Raw genomic sequence first — 10,788 nt, forward strand, 5'->3', positions numbered from 1 at the left:
AGACTCTTAGTAATGCCATTTCAGGTATAAAAAACATATACCTCCGGTTTCACAGACAAGGCTTAAGCCTAGTCCTAGACTAAAATGTAAGTCTGAGCTGTTTTAACTGAAATAAACTTGCACTGACTGATCTTAACACATATCAGTGCCTTTATTTTGTCTCAAGATGCACACCAGTAAGGTTTTTTCGAAGCACGTTTATAAAAATCACTTAAATCTAATTGAACTATGGCCTAATCCTGGCTTAGTCTAAGCCCTGTCTGTGAAACCATAGTCAGAACTAGTAAAAGAAATGAATGAAGCATATGAATGGCTAGAGACTTAACATTGTGAGCAGCTACATGATTGAGAGGTGTGTTTCCACACCAAACACACTTTCACCTGTCCCAAGGATGAAAATGGTTTATTTATTTATTCACACATCCTTTAATAACTCTAGGTTTGCAGGGCCAGGCTGTCTTTCATATTACACAAGTTCACCGAGGGAAGCTGTGTCTCATTAACTGCTTGAGTCACTAAGTTTAAAGTCAAAAGTCCAAAGTACACAAATTCCTGTTTTCTGTCTTCAACACAAATATGTATTAATTTTAACTGAAAGGATGAACTTCATGAATGTCAGTTTGGAGCCGTTTTAACATATTTCAAATATTTACAAATTAATGCAGTTTAAATAATACCGTATTTGTTGCCTAAAACGTGATTTGATATTTTGACTTTTACGTTGTGAGAACCCATAACATGGACAAGTTAAATTAATGAAATATAGCTGATGGAAATACCAAATATATTTTTAGTAAGCCCATATAGAAGTTGACAATTTAACAAAATGTTATATTTATGAGATATGTCTGTCACCACTTGCATATTTAAAATGTGAAGTAAAAAGTCACAATATTTATTAGTTTCATTTAGATTGAGTCTATTCACCTGTAGCACCTCAAAAACAACTTTCCTGACAGCCAGCGTTTCCTGAACGGAGTGCGCATGCGCGGTGCGGCTCAATGCAAACACTGCAGTTAATGCGATTTCATCCGGAAACACTGTCGAATATCGCCGGTAAGAACAATTTGACACTAATATATAACATGTATCTGATGTGAAGAGAAATGTGATAATGATACTAATAGTATCAGTGTAACAGTAGCTGTGTTAGCAAGCATGCTACCAAAATAAAAGCAGTTTCATACTAATTTAAATGGGGTTACACCATGTGTGACTTGATTGTATTATTTTCGTATACTCCTTTTGATCGTTCGTACAGTAACGTTATATACAGTATATGTATTTTCCATATGAAAGGCATATGTGAACATTAAAGTCTCCAGTGAACATGATTAATAACACTAACATCACACTGATATGATTTACATGAAATCCTGCATTGCATTCAGTGCACAAGCAGTATTTGTTTAGTGGGGATGTGAATAAAAAGTGCAGACAGTACATTAAGGTGGTTTGGTAAGTTGAACTGGCACACCCAGACAGCAACAATAGGAAAAATATTTGTGAGGAAATTATATATATGCATATATCGAGAAACACAGAGAGAGAGCAGTATGTGTTTTTCTTTGTTATATTTGATGCATCTTTTTATTTTTTGTTCATTTGTAAATTGTATAGCATGCAGCTCATATTAAAAGATGAAAGAAACTTTATTCAGAGGCTCAAAATATGCACATTTTGTGCAGTTGCTAATAATTAAATGGACAAAAAGTAAGCTGAAAATGAAATGTAAAATGCAGTGTTTTTGTTGTCAGTCTATACAAAACAGTTGAGATGTTCATTAATGGTTAAAATGCATTGTCATCATTCTTCTGCTTCTGCGTCAGTCATTTACACCTGGGGATATTTATTTGGGAGAAATCACCTTTGCCCACTTCCGTAGAAAATTAATAAAAAAAAAAAGATAATAATTACAGCATCAAACTCTGAGATTGTTGCAATATTAAAAGTCTTGCCAATTGGCTATAAACCAGTGCTTTGCATTTGCATCATATGAAAATTATTATTTGCTTAAAAATAAAATAAAACTTGATGTTGAATTGAAGCACTCTTTTACCATGAAATGACATCTCAGCAGTTTGATTGAATTTCCGAAAATATATTAGTCAGTCACCAAGTATGTGATTTGATCTATTCAGAAATCATCTGGAACAAATTTATGCTTGAAATATGCATGGAAACAATTCTCTGATATGAGCAGTTTCACTACCGCTACATCCTGACATGAAAACTGCATTGAATTTTATACGCTTAATACAGTGCTGTCTATATTAGACACTAGGCTATGATGGCTAACAATGCAATCTAGATAGGCAGCTCACTAGATTTTAATGCCCAAAAATGCTATCCTTATAATCAGGTATGTTATAATCCCCAAAAATGCAGTTTGGCAACTATAATGCCTCATGCACTTGGTTTTGAGACACAGTTGTCTGTTCTCCTCACTTATTTTATTATTTACATTTATGTGTTTCTTTGTTATTTTCTGTATTTTGTGGCTTTAAAAAAAATACGCTGTATAAAGTTTGCTCTTCCTTTTTCAGGAACTCATTTTTAAGGTGTTTGTGGGACTGTGACTGAGCATGATGGGTGCTCTCGGGAACGGTCGACGTGGCGGTCGTGCTCCGTCTTTGCTGGTGGCGGCTCTCGTCGCCTGCGTCCTCCTGCTTGGCTTCAACTACTGGGTCTCGAGCTCAAGAAACATCGAGCTGCAGGTTTGACACGCTGTGTTTAGATGTAGTCTGTGGCAAGTGGTGAAGGGAGTGGCTGTTAACTATAATTTGCTTTTTGTTGTTCTCCAGAGTAGGATATTGGAGATGGAAAGCCGCATGAGGCAGCTGGCTGCAGACAGAGACCAAGAGCAGCAGAGCAAGCTGAAGGCCGTGGAGGAGACGCGCAGACAGAACGAGCAGCTGGAGTTAATGGCGGAAACACACCAGAGACAGCAGGAAAACGCTCTCAACACCTGGAAACAAGAAAGAGTATGCAAACACTCATCTTACACTCACTCACAGCAGTTCAGGTGAAAACTCAGAGCTACTGATCGTGCAGTTCTTATATATTATATAGCATAACTACAAAAACATATGTTCCTTATAAAAATGCCTATGGTGTTATGTCCAGTTCTAGAAATGTTAAATGAATGGCCTATTGCACAAAGCCAGTTTCAGTGGTTACCCAGGTAAGTTTAGTTTGAGCGGTGTTCGTGACCATAGTAATTTAAGCTACATGGCTAACCTGTTCTGGAGCTGGTTTTATTCTAGGTAAAAGGTCACAAACCAAAACTGGACTAATCAACTGTAAGCAAAGGGACATACATCTGACGCAACAATATGACACTCCCTGTATTTCATGAACCGAATTAAAGCACTTCACATTGACAGAATTTTAGAGACAAAATCATCTAGACTTTGGTCTTAATATTATTGTGAAATCTTCATTGTGCTCAAATCGGAACGCTAGATGGTGCTATAGGGTTATGTAACAGAAATGTAATGTGAGCATCACTAGGTATGGATGCCATAAAATTCCTAGGTTGACATATATGCTCTAGTATCTAAAAATGCTCTCTATAGGCTACATAGAAACACTACCATATAGGCAGATAATAAGTATTGCTGTCTATATAATCAGGGCCCGTATTCATGAAAAATCTTAGTGCAAGGAGTTGCTCCTAGTAACAAAATTTTAAGAAAATTCTTAGAAATGTGAGTGTTTCCTCTTAAAATTAAAGAGAAGATCCTAGTAAAGAAAAAAGTAATTCAGAAAGCATCTTAACCCTTAAAAGAAGTCTTAAGGTCCAAAATTGTTAGGAGTACGGACGAGGACTTTTAAGGGGCTTAAGAGTTTCTTTAGCAGCGGAGAAAATGGACGATGAAGAGGGAGAAGAAATGTGTTGCACACAATGCATGACAGTGAGTTAATAAGATGCTACACATTAGATCGTGCAGGGATCATGTTTGTGACCGATCTTATTAAAGACATGCTAACATCTCCGACACCGTGCTGAAATGCCATAGCGCCAGAAATGGACGTATAATCACTACATGAACATATTTGGCAACTGGAAAAATGCAACTATGCAGCAGTGATGATTTGGGTCTGTTACAGCACTTATGTCGCTGTTCATTTCCTATAAAATATGTTAAGTATGACAGCATGGTAAATAAAAAATAAAGAATATATATACATATATAATGTGTGTGTGTGTGTGTGTGAGAGAGAATGGTAAAACAGGAAAAATTATGCCTGTAATTTGAAAGTAAAGGCTTATAATAAACCCTACTCTTACAAGCGCTCTTTTATTTCCTTCTTGGACAACCAACCAATCACAGTCTTCAAAAGACTGTGTCATAAGCTAGCAATGGGGTCAGCCCCGCCTCCTCACTAAGATAAAAGTTTTTGTCTTTTCCTCACTCAGAGTTGCTCTCAGATTGGTCCTCAATCACTTTTAAGCGACTCCTAGTTAGAATTTTTTAAGATAAATTAGGAGCTTTCTGAGGATTCTTAGAATCTTTAGGAATACAGGCCCAGGTCTGATATTATACCCAAATTTGCTCCTTAGGTATGCAGGTCACTAGGTTTTGATAGCCAAAAATATCATATTGGATATAATTAGTTCTAAAAGTTTTTCTCTGGCATAGGACAATCTGAAGCTCAACATTTCCTCCAGTGCTAAAACAATGCAAGACATGAAGAGTAAGTGTCTACCTCATATTTGTCCTATTATATGTGTTCTATGATGCATATCATCTTTCCTTCACAGTACTGTTGATTTTCTGTTTCTAGATCGAATGAAGTCATTAATGGAGGATGTTAATAAAATGCAGAGCGAGCTGAAATCCTGTCAAACTAACATGGACACAATCAGTAAGAAAGCCACCAGTGAAATGTAGGTTTATTTTGAATGCAATGCAAAAGACATTATGTTCCCTCATCAGTATGATAATAGCTGTGTGTGATGGGATTGTGCAGGACTCAGTGTAACAAACTAATTGAGGCAATGAAAGAGGAATGCAATGCAAAAATCGCAGCTGTCAAACTGGAAAAGCAAAAAACATCTGAAAAAGTTGCTCCACAGGTACAGCCATAAAATGGCTCCTTTATGGTGTTTCTTATCTTTTTGGTGTCCTTTCCACTGACACAATCTCTGGCCTTCACAGAATGCTGATGGTTCCATGCAGAAAGTCTCAGTTTCAAAAGCCAAATCGGGTGTTCCTGCTACAAATCATCCAGATAAGAATGCAGCAGAACCTCCAAAAGCCAAACCAGAAGTGGATTCACAATCTAAAAAGAATGTTCACATCCAAACCAATGAGTTAGTGGTGGAAAAGGATGAGAAAGGTATGCGTTGCCTGTTTAAATCTTCTTTGTGGTTTCTAGGTGGTTGATTATTGGCTTGAGTCCCTTATTCAGTGCCAGTCAGATCACTCAGAAGAATAATTGCAAAGCTAAAATAAAAAAAAAAAACATAATTTTTCATGCTTGTAGCACAAGTACCGCGTTGTCAAAATGCATGTTATTGATCTTATCTTGAATAATTTATCCATGCATATGTTATTCTGTATTAGTGTTTTTTGACTTTTTAATGTTTAATCAATATCATAATGCAGATCTTCTGGAGAAATGGCAGACTTTTGATAACGTATACCCAATTTTTCCTGTTATTTTGTCTCCCTTAAACCCCATCCCTGCAAGCTTACGTTCATCTGCCTTTTTTTTTTCTTTTTCACACCTCAAAATCCACTTATCATTTAATGCTTAAACTTTTCCATGTTTTCTGATAATCTCTTACACTTGGATGCAAATCACAGTACGGAAGAAATGATCTGTGGCTGCCTTCATTAAATCATGACTTGAAACCTCAGTCGTAATGAATTTGAAATTTGCTCATTTGCTTGGACAGTTGCATGTTGTTTTGTCACACAAAATGTAAACACATTCGAGGCTCAAATCACATCCAAAAATTCATCAAAAAAGTCTGAACTTCGCACAGCCTCCCATTCGACTCTCCATTGGAAATAAGTGACTTTGGGTATATAATCTGTCATTGTAAGCAAAGCTGTGAAAATGTGGTTTTCGGTTTCCATAATATCAGTCACTCTTATTAAATGTGCCCCGTTAAAGCTGTTCACACCAGTGACAGTAACTATAAAGTTTTAATAATCAAGAGAATAGCAAGACAAATAGCAAAGTCCACAACTACTACAGTAAAAACACAAAGGAACAGTATTGTTGGAATTCAGCATGTGTTTTAACAACATTGTTTGCTCCTCTAAGACGCTGTAATTTTACAAGACTCGCCCATCCCCACCTCCAAACCAACCAATAAGAATGATACTCTTAACAAACCAGCCAAGGAAGAAGTTCCAGAAGCAGAGGTGGCCGTTAAAGCACCGGCTTCACAGGATGCAGGTAGAGTAATGGAGAAAATTCAGCCATCAAAGCACCACACACAAACACACACATTACTAAGTTTCTCTGTCTTCATACAGATACTCTAATGGATGAAGCAGGAATTTTAGACCCGAAGGAAGATGACATGGGGATTGGAGACGAGAAAGAGGAAGATGCCAAAATCGAGGACAAGAAAGAGGAAGACACAGCAATTGGGAAAGAAGATGCCATTATGTACGACAATGAGGGCGAGATAGAAAAACAGCTCTCCAGGATTAAAGGTGCTCTTCAGTATGATGCAGAAATATTCATGATATAATGAAATTATTTATTTTACAAACTGAGGGCTGACTTTCTTATTTCTTTTTTGTGATACTTGACAGCATGTCACAGAAAGCCATTTGTCCTATGTAATAAAGCTTTTGTCATTACAAAGGATTTTCTGATTTTACAGATGAAAATCAAGGTGCTGGTCAAGATCTAGAGGACGATGTGGCAAATTATAACGGTGATGATGACAACCAACCGGAGTCTGAGGATGAGAAGCAGGCAGAGCTTGCTGAGATGTAGTTCCTGATCACATGATGTGCCTGCTGACAGCAACAATCCCTCAAGCTAAAGACTGTCACAGACTTTCATTAGTGGCCGTTCTGAACCTCCCAGCGGTGGGAAAGGATACCTGCTGTAAAGACTGATTTGTGCCAGGTGAATACTGCACTACTGTGTAATGAAGGATATGAGTTCAAATCTCATACGTCTTACCAGGACAGGCATGGTGAAAACGTTATTTTTCTAGTACTGATTTTAGGTTAAACTTGAATGTAACTATTACTCTTCTGACATCGAGCCTTCTCGTCGACCTGATTAAAAAGACACTATTTAAACTGAACTGAGCTGGATGATGACATCACTGAATTCAATAATGAAATGCCTTTAACTGAAAATCTTTTCATTTTACATTATTGATACATTATTTTCCTTTTTTGATATTGTGCAGTTGCTTTAACACAATTTACATTGTTAAAAGCGCTATATAAATAAAGGTGACTTGACTTGACATAAATGAATGCATCATGGTGAATTTTCCCTCTTAAATTAAAGATGCTTTGTTTTTGAACAAAAGCAACAGCCGTTCTGTTACAAAAGCTACTTTATCTTATCTTCACGGTTTATGTTCTGTTTTGATGTCTAAACATTTTAGCTGCTGAAAAATGCATAGCAATATTAGATGTTTAGACTGAAAAACACTTATCACTCATTTAACAGTGCAATCCAATCTTTCATTTGCTGTAAAACGTGTATTTTATGTTTGTGTAAGAATTGCATTTTAATTTCTTTTTAACATTTAATGTTGGGAACTGTATTGTTTATTTTTATTTTTTAAAGAAAAAGGAGTTTCTTACTGAATTTCTGATCTCAATAAATATTTCAGTTGCACTTCTGCCTATAGTGTGCATTTAATGGGTTAATAGGCTAATATATAATATAATATAATTGATGCAAAATCAGATCCACCTCAGACGGGTGGGTTGAAGGAAGTTATACATTTATTCAAAAGGTTTCAAAAATGCAAATGATCAATAAAGAAAAGAATAACTGTAAACTGAAACATATTTTAATAATCCTATTCAATCCAATCAGATTACAAACAGACGGAGTAATATCAATTTGGTCAAAATCAATTTAAGTCAATCTAAAACAAACTGAATACATCTAAGACAATCTGAAAATAATAAATCTTTAGCTAAGTCTAGGTGCACCCAATAGTTAGAGCGAGAAACGTGAAGTGTGCAGAAAGCAAAAAGGAGAAGTAAAGAAGGGTGCAGTTCAAACACTTCTTATACCTTAAAATCAGATAAGCAGAGGGGTAAGCCACAAACCATAGAAGGTATAATAATGTCGGATACATAATCATAAGAAAAGTAATATTGAAATAAATCATAGAGAGTAAGTCATAACATAATTCATAAAACAATTCATAATGCATAAGTTCTTATATGAATATGTAAATTCTTAATTATTCCAAAAGTCGATTCACCAATAATATAATATAATAGCCTACCTCCATAAATTCCATTTAAGGTTGAACTTTGTTCAGCAAAATGAACCAAGTCTTGATTCAGTTGGAGCGTTATTTATTCAGTAGTTAAAGGATTAGTTCACTTTTAAAAAAACTTTTGCTGATAATTTACTCACCCCCATGTCATCCAAGATGTCCATGTCTTTCTTTCTTCAGTCGAAAAGAAATTAAGGTTTTTGATGAAAACATTTCTCCATATAATGGACTTCAATGGGACCCAAACTGTTCAAGGTCCAAATGACAGTTTCAGTGCAGCTTCCAAGGGCTTTAAATGATACCAGACGATGAATAAGGGTCTTATCTAGCGAAACGATCGGTCATTTCAAAAATAAATAAAAAAGTTTAAGTTTTATAAGCACAAATGCTCGCCTTGCTCTGTTCTGTGATGCGCGTTCGTGACGTCACATAATACGCAATTACGTTGAAAAGGTCACGCTTGATGTAGGCGGAAGTACCGAGTCAGTGTTTACAAATGTGCGGAAGGAGGACATATACACATATTCAAATGTCTTTGTGTCAGTTTATCGTTTAAAATGCCCATTTCGTGTGCGTATCCTGGGTGTTTTAATATTAAAAAGCCTAAAAGAAAATTTTGGATTTTACGTCAAGCGTGACCTTTTCAACGTAATTGCATATTACGTGACGTCATGAACGCGCGTCACAGAACAGAGCAAGGCGAGCATTTGTGCTTATAAAACAAACTTTTTTATTTATTTTTGAAATGACCGATCGTTTCGCTAGATAAGACCCTTATTCATCGCCTGGTATCGTTTAAAGCCCTTTGAAGCTGCACTGAAACTGTCATTTGGACCTTGAACCGTTTGGGCCCCATTGAAGTTCATTATATGAAGAAATGTTTTCATCAAAAACCTTAATTTCTTTTCGACTGAAGAAAGAAAGACATGGACATCTTGGATGACATGGGGGTGAGTAAATTATCAGCAAAAGTTTTTTTAAAAGTGAACTAATCCTTTAAGTTGTTTGAAACCATACACATGCAATATTTGAACATATTCTAAATTGCAGCCAAAAGATATTCTATATGACCGATTTGTTAACTGACTGAAACATGTCCGATTAATTCACCTCCTGAGTGACATATCAACAGGCTACTTGAAGCATACACTCAGGAAAAGATGCAGGTAATAGAAAATATTTAATTTCAGTCATGTTTTGGGAGAAATTATATTAATCTATCCAGTTGTTCCATGTTATCTATTATAGCTACGTTGAGATGTTTTAACATTCACGTTGATAATACAAATGAAGCGTTAGGACTTGCGTTTACTGACCTAATAAACTCTTTTGGAGTCAAGCAAAAGGTCACTTTGCCCACTCATTGTTTAATCATACGCTAGATTTTATTATATCGCATGGATCTTACTGATATAGATATCGTACCTCAAATTGATGATGTTACTGATCATTTCCTTGTATCGTGCATGCTGCGTGTTACTGATATTAGTTATATGGCTCCGCGTTATCGTCCGGGTAGAACTATTGTTCCAGCCACCAAAGACAGATTCACAAATAACCTGCCTGATTTATCTCAACTGCTCTGTGTACCCATAAATACACATGAACTAGACGAAATGACCAGCAACATGGGCACTATCTTCTCTAATACATTAGAAGCTGTTGCCCCCCTCAAATTGAAAAATCTTAGAGAAAAACGTACTGCGCAATGGTACAACAGTTATACCCATTCTCTCAAGAAAGAAACTCATAATCCTGAGCGCAAATGGAGAAAAACTAACTTGGAAGTTTTTAGAATTGCGTGGAAAAACAGTATGTCCAGCTATAGACAGGCTCTAAAAGCTGTCAGGGCAGAGCATATCCGCAAACTCATGTATAACCAAAACAATCCAAGGTTTTTATTTAGCACAGTGGCTAGATTAACAAATAAACAGACGCCACCCGATCTAAATATTCCCTCACAGTTTAAAAGTAATGACTTTATGATGGGGTGGTGATGGCGCAGTGGATAAGACACATGCCTTTGGTGTGAGAGACCCGGGTTCGAATCCACTGTAAGACACCAATGTGTCCCTGAGCAAGACACTTAACCCCTAGTTGCTCCAGAGGCGTGCGACCTCTGACATATATAGCAATTGTAAGTCGCTTTGGATAAAAGCGTCAGCTAAATGAATAAATGTGTAAATGTGTGAATAAATGTTTATGAATTTCTTCACTGATAAAATAGATTAATCAGAAATACAATAACAAATGTAGATTCTACTGCGTCTAGTATTTCAGCTTTCAAATTACAGACCCATTTCAAATCTTCCGTTTATGTCTAAACTTTTAGA

General features: G+C 36.2%; 1 protein-coding gene across 1 annotated transcript; it reads left to right on the plus strand.

Moving 5' to 3' along the window:
* The first annotated feature begins 969 nt into the window (after window positions 1–969).
* Window positions 970–7,841, plus strand: LOC306849762 (uncharacterized protein). Its single transcript, XM_079385055.1, has 10 exons — window positions 970–1,056; window positions 2,547–2,717; window positions 2,805–2,984; window positions 4,647–4,701; window positions 4,792–4,894; window positions 4,978–5,083; window positions 5,166–5,346; window positions 6,283–6,417; window positions 6,498–6,680; window positions 6,854–7,841. Exons 2-10 carry the CDS (start codon window positions 2,586–2,588, stop codon window positions 6,967–6,969), a joined length of 1,191 nt encoding a protein of 396 aa, XP_079241181.1. The 5' UTR covers window positions 970–1,056; window positions 2,547–2,585; the 3' UTR covers window positions 6,970–7,841.
* The last annotated feature ends 2,947 nt before the right edge of the window (window positions 7,842–10,788 follow it).

Source organism: Barbus barbus (assembly GCF_936440315.1).
Source record: "Barbus barbus genome assembly, chromosome: 29".
Classification (NCBI taxonomy): Eukaryota; Metazoa; Chordata; class Actinopteri; order Cypriniformes; family Cyprinidae; genus Barbus; species Barbus barbus.

Coding starts and splice junctions, on each gene's coding strand:
- LOC306849762 (XM_079385055.1), top strand. CDS start 2,586: ATGATGGGTGCTCTCGGGAACGGTCGACGTGGCGGTCGTGCTCCGTCT. Junction 2,985..4,646: donor ACACCTGGAAACAAGAAAGA/GTATGCAAACAC, acceptor TCTCTGGCATAG/GACAATCTGAAGCTCAACAT. Junction 4,702..4,791: donor AACAATGCAAGACATGAAGA/GTAAGTGTCTAC, acceptor TTCTGTTTCTAG/ATCGAATGAAGTCATTAATG.